The sequence below is a fragment of the Lonchura striata genome, chromosome 7 (genome assembly GCF_050655825.1).
Source record: "Lonchura striata isolate lonStrDom1 chromosome 7, ASM5065582v1, whole genome shotgun sequence".
Taxonomy (NCBI): domain Eukaryota; kingdom Metazoa; phylum Chordata; class Aves; order Passeriformes; family Estrildidae; genus Lonchura; species Lonchura striata.
This window is the reverse complement of record NC_140709.1, coordinates 37,414,515-37,430,759: the sequence shown is the minus strand read 5'-3', so window position 1 is coordinate 37,430,759 and position 16,245 is coordinate 37,414,515. Positions and strand designations below refer to the sequence as shown.

At 49.4% G+C, this 16,245-nt stretch overlaps 1 protein-coding gene across 1 annotated transcript; it reads left to right on the top strand.

Annotated features, from left to right (window-relative positions):
• Position 1: 1 nt before the first annotated feature.
• LOC144246722 (transient receptor potential cation channel subfamily M member 8-like) lies at positions 2 to 12,079 on the top strand. The gene is made up of 6 exons (XM_077785226.2): positions 2 to 44; positions 1,466 to 1,643; positions 4,030 to 4,220; positions 5,919 to 6,018; positions 7,220 to 7,253; positions 8,512 to 12,079. Exons 1-6 carry the CDS (start codon positions 2 to 4, stop codon positions 8,560 to 8,562), a joined length of 597 nt encoding a protein of 198 aa, XP_077641352.1. The 3' UTR covers positions 8,563 to 12,079.
• The last annotated feature ends 4,166 nt before the right edge of the window (positions 12,080 to 16,245 follow it).

Sequence of the window (16,245 nt, the reverse complement as noted above, 5' to 3'; positions counted from 1 at the left end):
GATGCCCAAGAGCTATTCTTTGCTGCACAGGGTCTGCAGGGCAAGTGGGAGGAAAGGGTGAAAAGGGTGCTTGTGCTCAGTAGCACAGCAAGCAGAGGGGGCCTGAGGCCCTTAAGGGGGAAAAGTTTGCTTGTGCTCAGCAAGGTGCCCAGGCATGCAGGGTTGCAGGGAAAATGGCCAAAAGCCCCTTGGCCTTTGGTGGCTCTGCTGAAGCCTTTTGCTGCCCACAGAGCGGGTGGGCAGGGCCAGAGCTGCAGGGATCCCTGCGAGAGCGGTGCCTGGAGATGGCCACAAGCCCTGTCCCAGGCAGGAAGCGCCATCCGTATCCTCCTGCCCGTGTGTTGCTGGCTGGATGGTTGAGGGCTCTGAGGTGCCTCTTGGTGGGGCTCCTCTGGAGCTCCTGTGGGGCTGCAGCACCGCTGCCGGGCAGGTTGGCCGGGCTGGGGCAGACCCGGAGGGACTGGGGCAGTGGGAAGCCCTGAGCAATTGGGTGTCAGAGGCCACAAGCAGCCCTCAGGCAGCCAATTTGTTCCTGCCAGAGCTGATTTATAAAACAGATCCTGGGCACTCTCTAACACCATCAGTGTTGGAAAACGAAATGCAAGGAATTCTCAGATCTTCGGGCCTGTAAGTGAAGGCTTAGAATCCTCAGATTTACAGGATTTGATGTGAGACCTTGGAAAAGGCTTCCAAACTTAGGTGCTTGAATTGAGAATGTGAATCTATCTTTTAAAGCAGACATGTTCAGCTAAGTGGAGCATAGTTTAGAGTTTTAGATTTTAAAGTACTGTCCTGGTTTGTAAGATAAGCTTGTATTCTATTTGCCATCTGTTGGAGGTTGGGCAGGTTTGTTATTTCTTCCAAGAACAATGGTTTGCTCCGAAGAGGTAATGGTTTGTTAATGGGCCATTGACTGACTCACTTGCAGGGCTGGTAAACGTAACATCATCCCATTGTGAGATGCTCCACCCAGAGGGGGAAGCCAAGCACTCTTTTATTGTATAAAGTGGTACCTTTTTGGAGACAAAGCAGCTCTCTCTCTCTTTACGGGATTCCCAGAGAAGCAGCTCTCTCTCTTTGCGGGATTTCCCAGAGAAGCAGCTCCTTCGGCAAGATTCCCAGAGAAGCGGCTGGAGCGCGGTGAGGCGGCGGCGGCGGAGCTCGGAGGCGGCCCCGGCGCAGAGGAAGACCGGCTGCACTGCCACCAGATCTTCAGAGAAAACTATACCCTTCTAAAGATCACCACTTCAGCTGCAATTCATCAGCCACTGCAAGAGGAGCAGCTATCATTTCAACCGGACTACTACCAATACCTCGAATCCTCAGGTTGTGGACTTTATCACTAGTTTTGTTTGTACCAATTGCATTTGCCCCCTGCCTCCAAGTCTAACGGGGAGCAGGAATGTAGGGATGAGGGCAGGACCAGCAGAATGAAGAGCTCCCTGTTTGCTCTCCCCTCTCTGAGGTACCACCTACAACTTCGACCACTGCACTTTTTCTGGGAACGAGTCCAAGCCCTTGTGCGTGGAGCTGGATGCCAACAACCAGCCCCGCTTCCCAGAGTGGATCACCATTCCCCTTGTGTGCATTTACATGCTCTCCACCAACATCCTCCTGGTCAACCTGCTCGTGGCCATGTTCGGGTACGTAACGAAGGAGCCGTGGCTTCCTGGTCATCCCTGCACTGACATAGCTCTGGGGAAGAGACTGGAGTGCTGGAAAACAGCAGGAAGCCAAGCCTCGCCTCTGCATCTGTCACAGCAGCCTGGGGGAAACTGGTGCAGTGTCCTGGGGAGGGATTGCTGCCTGTCCTTTGCCTCCATCTCTAAGCGTCCTCTGCACTGTGGGTGTGGTGCAAACCCCAGCAAACCCATCACAGGGGGTGATGCTGGGTCAGAGCCTTACCGAAATGTGAGTTGCTGCCCAAGTGACCTTGCTTGAGCAGCAGAGTGAGTAAATGAGTTATCATCACTCTTCAGGACACTGTGGTTTTATTAACCTGAGCTGCTGTGTGGTGAGGATAAGTCTGGTACTGATTTGATGGACCTGCCATTTATTGTTCTGACTTAGACCACAGGCAATGGGCCACATCCCCCTGGGACATGCAAAAGGACTTTGTCTTGAGAAGTGCCATCACCTCTAGACCAGCAAGGTCAGGGAATGTCTTCCTCAGCTTCTCCCAGAAATCTTTGTTGCATCCTCTGCAAGCCGTGGCACAGAGTTGATTTAATCATGGGAAGTTCCTCATATCAGATTTTGGGGGTGTGTTGCCTTCATGTCTCACTTGGGAATGCAGCTGGATTGGTGTTGTGCCTCTGTTCCCATTCCCAGCCCTTGTCCTTTTCTGCTTTACACTCATGACAAGAGTACTCAAAACCTCTGACCAGCCTTCTTGAGGACCACAAGTTTATTTTTGTGATTTGATGGTACCTTGGCAGGAAGTTGCTTTGGCAACAGGAGTATTGACAGGACTCCTGGTGCTGCTCAAGAGCATCTCTCAGCTGAATGACGCTGCCAGTGTTTCCTGGCCTGAGATGAGATGCTAGAGAGTGATAAGTTGAGAATGCCTCAGATTTAGGTTCTGCTCTGAGCCCTCTTCCCCAGGCTGACCTAGAATCTAAAGAAAATCAGAAATACTATTTTTGGCAAGGCATCCAAGGTAAAGCATATCTGTGCCTGGGGAGAGACAAGCATGCTCATACTCCCTAGGAAGGGTGCAAGTACCTCTCAACAATGAAGGAAAGTATACAGCAGTAAGCCAGCTCTACCCTAAAACCTTTAATATTTGCTAGAACACTTACTTTAACAGTACCTGATGGTAAATGCTCTGGTTTATGCTGTTATGCCAGTAAAAACCCTCTAGTTTTCACCAGTTGCATCTATCTTTTACACAAAAAGAGAATCTCCACCAGGTGAAGGTTTGCATTTATCTCACATAAAGGTGCATTAGGCTCTGAGCAGAGGCATTTTGGGAGCATCCATCTGCCACTTAATGTCACACTGAAAGGTCAGGCAGCCTGGGAGCTGCTTGCACCTGTGGTTGTTGCTTTGCAGGGTCCATACAGTGCCTTGTGCTGTGGGTTTGATCTGTGCCTGCAGTGTCCTTAATACGTCTACTATAAATCTCAGGAGCTTTTAAATTTCTTGTAAGTGTTCTCATTTTAGGTTTGGGCTTTTTTCTAAGAAAGCAGTTATCTGCTCAGTTAATAAGACACAATATCTTGTGAAGAAGCATCCTGTTCTCATGTGTCTAGGCTAGAAGAAGACTGGTTAGAGCTGAGGTAGTAAAAATACATGGAGTATTTTCTTCCTATTCATATATTTTCCTGTTTATTTGTAACTTCAAGGGTTTTTTTTCCTACTGTTTTAATTCCACCCATTTGCGAATTACTCTCTAAGGAGGAGAACAAACTAAATAACCTCCTGGTTAATAAAAATGACTACCTTCAGAATGACTAGGGCCCCTAACATCAGAAGGACATGGAGCTGCCAGAATGAGTCCAGTGGAGATTCTCAAAGGGAATGGAGCCAGGCTAGGAGAGCTGAGGGTGCTCACCTGGGGAGAAAAAGGCTCCAGGGAGAGCTCAGAGCCCCTTGCAGGGACTAAAGCGGCTCCAGGAGAGCTGGAGAGGAACTGGGGATAAGGCATGGAGGGACAGGACACAGGGAATGGCTTCCACTGCCAGAGGGCATGGATGGATGGGATACTGGGAAGGAATTGTCCCCTGTGAGGGTGGGCAGGCCCTGGCACAGGGTGCCCAGAGCAGCTGTGGCTGCCCCTGGATCCCTGGCAGTGTCCAAGGCCAGGTTAGATGGGGCTTGGAACAACCTGGGATGATAGAAGTTGTCCCTGCCCATGGCAGGGGATGGAATGGGGTGAGCTTTAAGGTCCTTCCCAAGCCAAACTACTCTGGGATTCTGCGACTATAAAACCATGCCCTGGTACAGTAGAGGAATGCTCTGTTGTTGGCTCTGATGCAGCTCTTTGGTGACCAACTCATCCTGGTTGTGTTCTCTCTTTCCCATCAGTTACACTGTTGGATCAGTGCAAGAGAACAATGACCAGGTGTGGAAGTTCCAACGCTTTTTCCTGGTGCAGGAATACTGCAGTCGCCTGACCATCCCCTTCCCCTTTGTCATCTTTGCCTACATATTCATGGTGCTGAGGAAATGCTTCAAGTGCTGCTGTAACAAAGAAAGCAAAGAGCCATCCATTTGTTGTGAGTTGGATTTTTCCTTGTTGCCCAAAAGTCATCTCTGCAGCAGGTGCATTGCAGTTCCTACGTGGCATCCTGTGCTTATTCCAGGCATTTTGTGCTGTGCTGGGAGATTTCCAAGGGCCATGTAGACCTCTGTCATGCAAATCCACTGTGCTGCTGGAAATCTCTTCAGTAAGATTCAAGTTTTCAAGTGATATTTATCCAGTGCTCTCTTATCTAAGCCATTTCCATGTAGAATTGCCTTGTGTGTGTAACTCATTAAGACTTCAGATTAATCCTAACTCTTTAGGGCTGCTTATGCTGTTTCTCAGCTTTGCAAGGTTGTGGGTTTGGCTTTTTTTGTAATTCATTCTTCTTGCTAGGGAGTGACTGAAAGAGAACAAACAGTTTCCATGTAGCCAAATGAGCAAACCACCTCAAAAATGTGACAAGTCAATGCTCAAGCTATTTCTCCTTTTTCTGTTGGGGGACACAGATAGGAATTGTTTTAACAAGCTTTCCCCCTTGCCTCTCCAGCAAATATAGTGTTTTCTCAGCTGAGAGAGAATAAATTGAATTAATTGACAGGCTTTTTCCCATCCATCAGTAACCTGCCTGGTGCCCTGCAGCAGAAGCTGGATTTGTTACCAGTTTAGGAGGAAGGGCCTTCTTTGGCATATAAAATTGTTTAGCACTAAATCATTTTGGCTGTCTAAATTGCTGCGTGGATTTCTTGCTGGGGAAGCTGTTGGGTGGCAGAAATTCCTGCTCAAATGATGCACAGTTGATGTTGCAGCTCTGAAAGAATGGGAGAGTTAATTAGAGCCAGAAAATGGTTGTGGTTTTGCTGATGATAGGAACTGAGAACTGCAGAGGAAGCACACTGATGTATTGACTGTGGTGAAATCCTGCCTTCCCCTTTAACTCTTATGGAAATGGTTGGGATGCTTGTTGGATTGTGGGGGAACAGCTGAGGGGTTTGTGAGGTCAGAGGAGCACTGGGTGGAAGAAAGGGACTTCATCCATTCACCAGCCTGGGGCTTTTTCTGTCTCAGTTTATTTTATTTTTTTATTTAAACCCCTGTGGTTTATTGTGTCCTTTTGGAACATGACAAAATGCTGAAGTATTACCCTGGAAGACTACGATGCCTCAAAGTGGGCTCCTCTGTATCAACTCCAGAATTTACAGCACCATCATAAAATGCTTCTTAGAGAAGACAATTCTTCATCATTCTGGAGTGTTTCAGTTCAATCAAAAATCATATATCATGGTCCTTAGAAGTGTTACTCCTAATGATCCAATATGGGGTAATGTAGAAACAAATGGAAAGCTCAAACCCAGACGGGATCTTGCTAGAATATCCTGTACCTGTTGAAGCAGAGGCACCTGTGTTAACCAAGACTCAAAAAAAGTACAGAAAGACTTCTGGAGCTTGTAAGGTTGTGGGTTGGTTTTGTGTTTGCTTATTTGGTGGGTTTTGGGTTTTATGTTTGCTCGTATTTTGTGTTTTTAAGTGACTCTGGTTGCCAGGAGCATTCAGTGAAAGGCGTTAGTGTCACATCTGTGAGAGCTGAGTCACAGGTGGGCAGTGGGGCTGTGAGTGCTCAGGATGTGGAGAAGGGAATCATTAACCTCTGAATGCACACACTGACCCAGCCGCTTTGCACCTTGGCTTTCGAACACAAATTAAGTATTTTTCTTCCAAATACATTTCCCAGGCTCAAGAAATGAGGACAATGAAATCCTGGCATGGGAAGCTGTCATGAAGGAAAATTACCTTGTCAAAATCAATACAAAAGCAAATGATTCATCAGAAGAGTAAGCCTGCCTATCTTTGTCTTCATTCTCTTACTTTTCTCTTGAACATTTCTAGTGAAGGCATATTTTCAGCAGCTCTAGGTGTTTACAAACTAATGAGTAAGTAAATAAACTCAGCATAAATGTGCTTTTTATTTCTGAAGTGAAATGGTGCTTTTTTGTCTGCTGAAGAGAAGACAAAAAAAAGTCTTCCCATGGTGTTTTGAGATCTTATCATGGGAAGCAGTGCCACAGCTGACTCTTGCTGTAGCATTAGTTTAGGCTGGATATTAGGAAAAAGTTCTTTATGGAAAGGGTTGTCCAGCCCTGGAACAGACTGCCCAAGGCAGTGGTGGCACCCCCATCTCGGCGTGGGGATTTAAAAGCTGTGTGGATATGGCACTTGGGGACCTGAGTTAGTGGTGGAATTGGTTGGACTCGATCTTTTCCAACTCAAATAATTCTATGATTTTACATTTAGCAGAGAATGTTTACTGTTGGACCTGGAATCTCAGACATTCCCACAGCAGTAATCCAAATGGAGATGTGTAATTAGTAGCATGAGTTGTGGAGACCTCTGAGGAGGGGAAGATGGTCTTTAAAATCATGGTATTTGAAACTTTGGAGACTTACGCTTGGATATTTCTTTGACTGCCAGCTCGTGGAAACATTATCTTTGGGATCTGTCTCACTGTTTTCTGAGTAACAGTATAAGAGGAAAAAAAAAAAAAACAACAAAAACTGAAAGAAAACAAGAAAACAGAGCACTGCTCGAGAACAAAACCTGCTCTGTATGATTGCTTAACTTTGCTAACTTCTGGCAGCTTGAATATTTCTCTTAATCAGAGAGAGCTGATAGGAATGGACAAGAAAAACCAGACCCTTCCATATCTGTGGGCATGAACATTGCCATCCACAAATAAGTGTTTAGGTTAAGACTACCCAGAGACAAACAGCATTGCGTAAGAAGCCAAACAAATACCAAAAACATTTCCTTGGTACTGGAAGCAAAAATGTCTTGAGAAGGAAAATGTAATAGCATACTACTAATAGTAATTTGCATGTTAGTTAATTTACTTGTACTAAAAATGATGCCAGTCACGTGCAGCCCTGCCTCCCTGGGAGGATGGAGCACTGGGAGGAGTTGGGGTGTGGTAATTAGCCAAGTTTTCCTTGGTATCCAGACTGATCCCATTGCTTCATGTTCTCCTTCTGCTTCTAGGATGGTGCATCGATTCAGACAACTGGATGCAAAGGTACTTCTGTCCCAGATCGCTCCAGGAAATGTGATTCTCTCTGGTAAAGCAGGGGGTGTGCCATGGCAAGGAAAATGAGCCTCCCAGAGTTGTGTGCAGTCTTTGTCACTGTCACCAGGACCCCATTTTAATTGGGCTTTTTTACTGTGCTCTTTTGATTCCATAGATAGGAGTGTGTAGGGCATGTAGTGATTAGGACAGAAGGGAATGGTTTTGAACTGAGAGGAGGATTAGATGGGATAATGGGAAGAAATTCTTGGCTGTGAGGGTGGGCCCATCCTGGAACAGGGTACCCAGAGAAGCTGTGGCTGCCCCTGGATCCCTGGAAGTATCCAAAGCCAGGCTGGATGGGGTTGGAGCCGCCAAAAATGAGCTGTGAGATCCCTTCCAAGCCACAAGAGCTTTCTAATGTGCAGGAAAATGAAACAAAGACACTTGCTTAGCACTGGAGGAGTGTTTCTCAATATTCCTTGTGGGATGGACTAAAGCAGAAGTAATTTCCATCTTAAACTGCAACATTCCGCTGTCTAACAGGTCCATGAAACGCCAGTGGGAAGAAGGGGTGTCACACACTTGACATGTCCCCGTCCCAAAGGTGTCTGTCAAGTTTAGCTTCTGGTGGTGTTGGCATGGTGTAATTAAGCAATATAAGGCTACCCATATACCAGAGAGCACATTATGAGAATTGCCATACAAATAATTTTTTATGACTGTGATGTTGAAATGGGTATGTGTGTTCACAATGGTTATTTTCTGAGGCTTGACTGAATTATCTGTTTGGCCTCTGAAGTGGGGAGTGGCTTTGGTATGAAGCACAGACTTTTTAAGAAGCTCAGGTGAAAAGACCCACATATACTTCAGAGTACTTTTTTTGGTTACTGTCAAATCATTTAGATTGCAAAATAATAGCTTGCTTCCAGACTGAAGGCGAAGTGGTGAGTGAGTATGTGGTTAGTGATGCTGCTCTTGAAACTGAAAGGAGATCTGCTAACCTTAATTCTCTCCTGAAAATAAATACCCATCTCTTGCTTTTCTCGTCTGGTAACTGCTGGTTAACTCGCTGAAATAGAGGCAGCAGGGCTTGCTGCATTAATTGCCCTGATGAACATTGTACTTGGTACTGTCCTCTCGAGCACTCTTGCATTGGGTGTAATACTTGCAGAGGCAATTACTTGTTACTTTCATTGCTCATTAGCATTGCATTCCTTCAGCTAGATGGACTTTACAAAAATAACCTCCTTTTTTTTTTTTTTTTAAGCTCTCTGATTTGAAAGGCCTTCTGAAAGAGATTTCCAGTAAAATTAAATAAGTGGAACTGAAATTCAAGAGCAGCTACTGGAGCAGGGTAAGCCCTCTTTAAATCCATTGTCTGCCTTGAAAAAATTACCAGCATTTGTGGTGTTAAATTGGTGTGTCTTTGAAAGAAGAGCTAGTATTAATTGTTGATGGTTGTATTCATATTGTCTGATACTGGGGAAGAAACGAGACCCAACTTCTCTTCCTCATTTGTGTTTTTCTTTATGAAAAATACAGTTTTCCATCTGGGGTTTCTATCAATTTTTGGCACTGTTTAAAATACCTTGTTTTGCCCACGTGCCTCTGAATAACTGTGACTAACCCAAGGTTATTTTAGTTGTCTTTTTGTTGGAGGGCCTCTAGAAATTGAGGAGCTGCTGTGCTGGATCTATTACCCTTGGTATCTTTTAACTCTGAAGAGCAGGCAATCCAAATAGAAAAGACAGAAGTGAGGGCAGGAGTAAGGTTTATTTTTCCACTATCAAAGTGGGGCATTAGGCTGGATTGCTGTAGCCTTCCTGTGTCCTGTACAATAAGCTGCAGTGTGAGGAGCTGACCCAAAGCCTCAGGTCCAGTTTGAGTGTCTGGTCATCAGCCTTGTGTCCTTTTGCCTCCAGTTTCAAGAAAGAATTGTTTTGGGTCCCACAGTGGGATGTGAAAAGCAGACAGAATATTGATGCAGAGAACACTGTCACCTTTAGAGACAGCAGGTTAAGAAGTGTAACTGTTGAATGGGATAATCTGGAACAACTTGATCAGCCCGGACATTACGGCCTGGCTCTTTCTTCCACAGAGTGGTTTCGTCCAAGAGACCTTAAACCTGTGCCAAACATTCCCCAGTCCGCTCACTCTTTTCCTGGGAGAACTGGATATTCACTTGAACTGAGTGCCTTTTAGTCATGAATGACTTGCAACCACCTAATAAAATCTACAAGGATCACCAGTTCCTGGGTGCTTCTGGGATGTGCTGGACTCCAAGTTGCCTAAAAAATAGGCTGTAAAATAGTGGAACTCTGGAGGCCATTTAGTCCAGTGCTGCTCAAACAGTGCCAGCGCTGATCAAAGGGAGCTGCAATGTGGCTGGAAAACAGGTTGTAATTAGATACAGGGGGCAGCCTGGGACAAGGGACAGTAGTTTATGGTGGAGCTTGTGGAAAGGGACCTCTCATGATGGATGGCAGTGCCTTCAGAAGAATCCTAGAATCCCAGAGCGGTTTAGGTTGGAAGGGACCTTAAAGCTCATCCAGTTCCACCCTCTGCCATGGGCAGGGACACCCTCCCCTGGACAAGGCATCCAGTCACCCAAGCTGATGTCGAGAGGATGAAAGCAAAGCCTTGAGGTGGGCTGGGAGTTCTACTCACCAATTCTTTCTGTTGCTCACACAGGTACCAATTCATGAAGAATAATTGCTCAGAGCTGGCAGCAACCCCCAAGCAGATGGTAATGGAGGCACCAGAGTATCAATGTCTCAGCAGGAGTCAGCAGGATTTTCTTGCAATTTTTATTTTTGTTGATCAAACAGCCCTTTCTGCTTGTTGCAAGGTTGTGGTGAAACTGGAGATGGCTGCTTATCTCCTGACATGATTCCTGTGTTACCCAAACTCTTCTCATCTGCCCTAAGGTCCAGTGGCAGCAATTAGTCCTTGTTAAGCTGCTGTTGCAAATCACTCCTATTTCCAAGAGTTCTGCTGCTCTTGCCAAAATCCCTTTGCTTTTCCATTTCACTTGGAGGGACCTGTGCATGGGTTTCCTTCAAGCACTAATTGCATGTCTGAATGAATCAATCTCCCTTCCTGTTCTGCCCTGTAGTAGCTGGATCTTGCTTGTTCCTTGCACGGGCTGTCAGACCTCCTGGGGTCTGGAATGCTGGTGTGCCAGAATGTAGTGGATTTCAGCATCATCCCCCCAAGGAAAGCCTTTGGTCCAACCCTGCATCCCTATTTCAGACTGTAAAGGAACATTGTGGACTTGTTCCCCCTCTACCTGGAACCTTTCAGCAGTGCAGAAGTTCAGCTATTACAGCCCTGCATGGGAGAGACATTAATTTATCTAGGAACTGTTTCTAAGGCTTTGTGGGCAATCCTTCCTTGGTTTCAATCATGAAAATTTGTATTCTGGAAATGTTGGAATTCATTTGACTTTTCCAATGTGTGTTTGCTGATGTTTGCAGCTGGAAATGGAGAAGAGATTGTTGGAACCTTTAAACAGAGCAGTGCTTGATATGGTGAGGTGGCTCTTTCTGTCTAAAATAGCATCTGAATTCTGTCACTATTTTTTTTTTTTTTTTTTTTTTTTGTATAGCTGAGAGCATAGCCAACTGAAAGCACTACAAATAGCATTTATTTACATGGCAAAGCATTGTATCAAGCTTCCTTCCCAGTGTCTAGGAATCATGGAATCATAGACTCACCAGAGGAAAGGACCTGCAAGGATCATGGAGTCCAACCCCTGGTCCTGCACAGACATCCCAACAATCCTATCCTATGCATCCCTGAGAGCATTGTTCAAATGTTCCTTGGGCTCTGTCAGCCTGGGGCTGTGCCCATTCCCTGAGGGCGTCTGGTCAGTGTGCCAGCACCATCTGGGAAAACCTTTTCCTAAAATTCCACCTGACCCTGCCCTGACACAGCTCCAGCCACTCCCTCAGGTGCTGTCCCTGTCACAGAGAGCAGAGATTGGAGCTGTCCTTTGGGAGAGAGCTGCCAGTCATGCTGAGACCTCCTCTCTCCAAGCTGAACAAGCCAATTGACCTCAGCTGTTCCTCATACAGCTTCCCCTCCTGGCCCCTCATCATCTTCATTCCCCTCTTTGGATACTCTCTGCAAGTTTTATATCCATATGATACATTCAGAGAGGTTGCTGCTTTTCTCTCCCTGCATTTTATCACCCAACTGTACTGTATGCTGTGCATGACATCATCCTGGGGGCTCCAGCACTAACAATAGCAGTGGTATTTGTTTTCATGTGGAAATATTTCCTGCTGAAAAATAAAGGAGCTGGGCTTTCACTGATTCACATGGCAGTTAGCCGCATCATAAATTCTTGAGATAAGGTTCCTTTCTGGAAATTATTTTTCCCATATCATTTGTCTGCCTTGGATGTGAAAATTGTGCTTTTTGTTCACTCCCTTCCTATATAAAACCTGTGGAATGCTTTAAACCCTTCTGGGAAATCCCAAGGGCCTTGCCTTGGAAGAATATACAATAGATTCTCCACCTAGGCTTAAAGAGAAGACTTCTGCCATGGAGCATTGCAACACCAGGATCCACCCCAGTTCCTTTCCCCGTGTCCCAAATTCTTGCATTTTTTCCTTTCCCTGTTTCCTCATTGGTTGTGGTATCCCTGGTGGCCGGCCCCATCTTCCCTGTAGGCCAATGCCCTTTGCCCTGCCCTTTGTGCTGCCCCTGTGCCCTCAGACCATTGGCCACTGACCCCTGCTTAACCTTGTGCAGAGCACATGGCCAGGTCTTTGTCCCTGATCCCTTCAGCCAGGTGGATGCAATAAACCTTTGCTGGAATACATCATAAATAGACCCTTCCTGTCTTTCCTCTGCTGGGCTATGTGTGTGTGCGGACTTGAAATGGCTGTTCTTGTGGCCTTACTCAGAGCAGCTTCTGAAGGTGACACTTTGAAGAAGGCTGCAGCATGTCTAGCACCCTGCCACGTGGCAACAAAAACCTGCTGTGTGATTGCCTGAAGCTGTAGAGATCTATTGTTGTGTGAATGTCACTGTGCAACCATGTTCTGTAAGGTCTGAATTCTGGAGTCAGTCCGTGTGCAGTGCTGCAGCCAGGGGCACCAGCCCGTGCTGCACATGCTGCTCCCTTCCCAGAAGCCGCGCGGGCTCTGCTCCAGGCTCCTGCGGCCCAGCCGGGGCCGATGGAGCCGCGGCCCGGCGGGGCTGCGGGGCGGCACCGCGGCTCCCCGGGCAGCAGCCGGCCCTCTGCCCCTCCAGGGCCAGCGCCAGGATTTGGTGCCAGCACCTTCACGGTGGGCAGGGGAGCCCTGCAGGCGCTGTTTGTAGAGAGCGCTGCCGGCTCCAGGACGGTTTAGATGAATGGAGACGAGAGATCTCTGAAGGCTGCTCTTGGGGTATAAGGTTTATTAGGGATGGAGAAAGGTCCTGCTTTGAGCTGCCAGACGCAGCACGTGGCGAGGCTCGAGAGGGTGAGGGAAGTTCCATGAGGAGGGGAAGTTCCAAAACAGCGTCTGGCCCCTCAGAGCCCCCTTATCAGGGGGCTTCAAGGTGGGCTGGAACAAGGCTTGGGCCAATGGGGTTACATGCACTTGATGTTTCAGGGGAGGGTTACAGGTGCGGGGTGAACCATACATTTTGGGGGGTGAGATGGAACAGTCCACTTGACCCCAGGACCCATCCGTAGGCAGGGGCATTGTCCGGCTAGCAGAGAGGACTGTTCTCATCCTGGCTGTATTATTTATTAATAATTATATTTATCCATCCTTCCCTACAGCTGTTGTCTGGCTGCTGCCAATAAGGGGCAGGGGGCAGAGGCAGGGCTGGCTGCCAGCCCGGGCCCTCGCGGCTGCCCAGGCCAGGTGCCGTGACTGAGGCCCCCCTGACAGAGAGCTCTGGGCCCGCAGAGCTGCGGCCACCATGGGGAGGGTGGCCTCGTCTCCTGGAGCAGGGCTGCGGAGGCACTGCTGCCCTGGTGGCTCTGGACCCCACAGAAACAGCAATGGAACATGCACAAGAACAGCAGGTCTGCTTTCAGCACTTCCCTTGGCTGCTCCTTTAGGGTGCTTGCACCACACTCAGAGACACAGAACACCTTCTTTTCCTCTGAGAGTTATTCCTGGCCTCTTCATTTTTCCAATGCACCAGGTATTAGCTGCTGGCTTCAACTAGACACATAAACTGCTGCATTAAACTTTCAACTCAGCTGTTTTTTTAATCCAGAATGCTTTAAAAATGTGCAGAAAAGTCCAATGAGACGTGATTGTATCTCTGTCTTGTGAATCTCACTAGCTATTGGAGCTTTTGTGTTGCTGCTAATCCCTTCTATGAAAAAAATTAATTCTAGAGAAGAGCAACATCATCTGACAGACACCAAGCATTGCCAGCAGTTCCTCCAGGTGTTCCTGCCAACAGCCCCTGCAGGAAGGAGCACAGTCCCCAGTGCACGTGGGTTTGGTTTCCTATGGCACAGAAGCCCCCAGGGGCACAGGTCTCTGGGGCAGGAGACGGGCACCAGCCCTGCCAGGGCTCGGGGGCTGGCAGGTCTGCTTGGGCAGGGACTCTGCCACAGCTGCTGGTGTCAGTGTTCCCAGGCTCCAGGGCTCAGAGCAGAATTCCTGCCCTGGCCCACAGTTCCTTGTGCCACAGTTCCTTGTGTGTGCCACACCCATGGGTTTAGGATGACCATGGACCGTGGCAGCTTCCATGGAAGGTCCCGTGCCCTTCCCAGCGCGGCTTCGTCAGCAGCCCTGGGGGCTCCTTCTGCTGCCCTGAGCCCGCAGAGCAGGGCAGCGTTTGCTGATGGTCTGAGCCCTTCCTAAAGATCCTGTTGGGCTGTCTCAGACACTTGGGGCCAGGGATTCCTGCCAACCTGGGCCACTTTGGGTGGGCAGGGGGTGGCCCCAGGGCAGGTGCAGTGTATGCAAGGCCCTTCGTGACACGGTGCAGCATGGAATGGAGCTGGGTGTCCAAGGGCCCTTCGTGACACGGTGCAGCATGGAATGGAGCCGGGTGTCCAAGGGCCCTTCGTGACACGGTGCAGCATGGAACGGAGCCCGGTGTCCAAGGGCCCTTTGTGACACGTGCTGACATAGGAGCTGGAAGTGGCAAGAGCACGCCACTCTGCTCAGAGCAGGCGACCAGAGAGGACGGGACAGAGCGGTGCTGTGAGGAGCCCCCACACAGCGCGCTCATTCCTGTCCAACCCGGAGTGTTTCTGAGGCATAGTTCTTGCAGCTCACCTTGAGGCCAGACCACAGGACTCGGTGAGCTGTGGCCTTCCAAGGCTTCAATTCTGCAGGTGCCCTTGAGGGCAGACCGTGGGACTTGGTGCCCCAGATTTTTCCAAGGCATCTCTCCTGAGGGTAGCCAGAAATCCGGTCAGAGACATGGGGCAGGGAGCCCTGAGAGTGCCCAAGCTGACCTGGGTGGAGGAGGAAGAAGGCGGCCCTGCAGCTGCCCCAGCACAAGAGACTGAAGAGGTGGTGCCATTCCATCCACCACAGGAGGGTAAGTGGCAGAGCCAGGCCGCAGGGCTGGTGCCTTCAGCCAGCTTGGCTCCATCACACCCCACCCCATCCCATCCCATCCCATCCCTTGGGGACGTGCCCATGGACAGGACGGAAGAGGGGCCCGGGCAGACACCCCACAGTGGCCGTGATCCATCCACCTGTGGCATCCTGGGGCTGTCCCTGCCTCGGCAGCGCAGGGCGGGGCTGTGTTCTCCAGCCCCTCCTGCAGCCCCTCAGCCCTGGCTGCGCTCGCTCTTTGCCAGATGCAGCCCTGGACCAGACACAAGAACAGAAACCCAACCATGGCCGCTTCCACAGAACAGCAAAGGTACCTGAAGCCATCCCCACCTGGGCTGGGCCTGCTGTCACTGCTCAGCCGAGCACCGTGTGTGGAGCACTCCATGTAACATCCATGGCTTTTTGCCCTTCTCCTTCAGCTCGTTTGCAAATTCATCAAGACAATTCGGCAGGAAGAGAACATTGCCAGGGGCGCTGGGCTCAGAGCATACTCGCCCATCTTCCAAACCAAGACCAGTGCTGCCCTGCTGGATTTGCTTGTACAGGAAGGTTTTTACAATCCAAAGCAAGTAAGCAGCCTGTGGCCAGGGTTTGGTCCTCCCAGGAATTGCTTGGCCTCCTAAGGAGGCCACTGGTGAGCCTTTGAGGCCATCGCAGTGCGGTGGGAAGGGAAGCACTTCTCTGGGGACACTGGGAACACTGCTCCCTCTGGCAGCTTTCCAAGTCTCCCCGTGCCTTCTCCAGGTCCCTGCCATGGTGAGATACATCCACCAGTGGCTCATGGCCAATGATTCTGCTGAGCACAGGCTGGACAACGCCCTGCTGTATCTCACAGAAGCGCAGCCAAAAGACACAGTAATGACACTCCTGCGTGTGGCCCCATCGTGTGACAGGTAAGGGGCCCACCTGCCTAGAGGGCTCACAGCTCACCACAACCCATTGCCCTGTACAGCCTGTGCCAGGTGTCTGACCAACAGAAGAGTTTCAGGGCCCTCTGGCTGCTCCCTTTCCCAGCCCTGGCGTGTCACCCCTGAGCCTGCTGTCATGCTCCCTTGTTGCCCCACAGGGGCCTGTCCCCACAGGGCTGGGCTGTCTGGCTGCTGCTGGAGAGGGGCAGTGGGCAAAGGCAGAGTCGGCAGTCAACCCAGGCCTCTAGAGATGCCCACGCCATGGTGCTGTGTCTGAGATGCCCTGAGACAGAGCTCTAACCCTGCAGAGCTGCCATGGCCATGTGGAAGACCATCATGTGCACGCCCAGGACTGCAGAGCTGGCACAGCGGATACTCCTGGATGTGCTGGGGAGCTGGCCAGAGCACAGCACATGCACCTCCGATGGGGACAAAATGGGTGTCTTTGCCCTGGCTGTGAGTTTCTGCCAGTGGCCTTTGCTGGCCACAAGGCTGCCTGTCCCACAGCTCTCCATCCTCCTTCCCCCACTGCATCTCCCTGCCTCAGGCACTGGCCTGAAA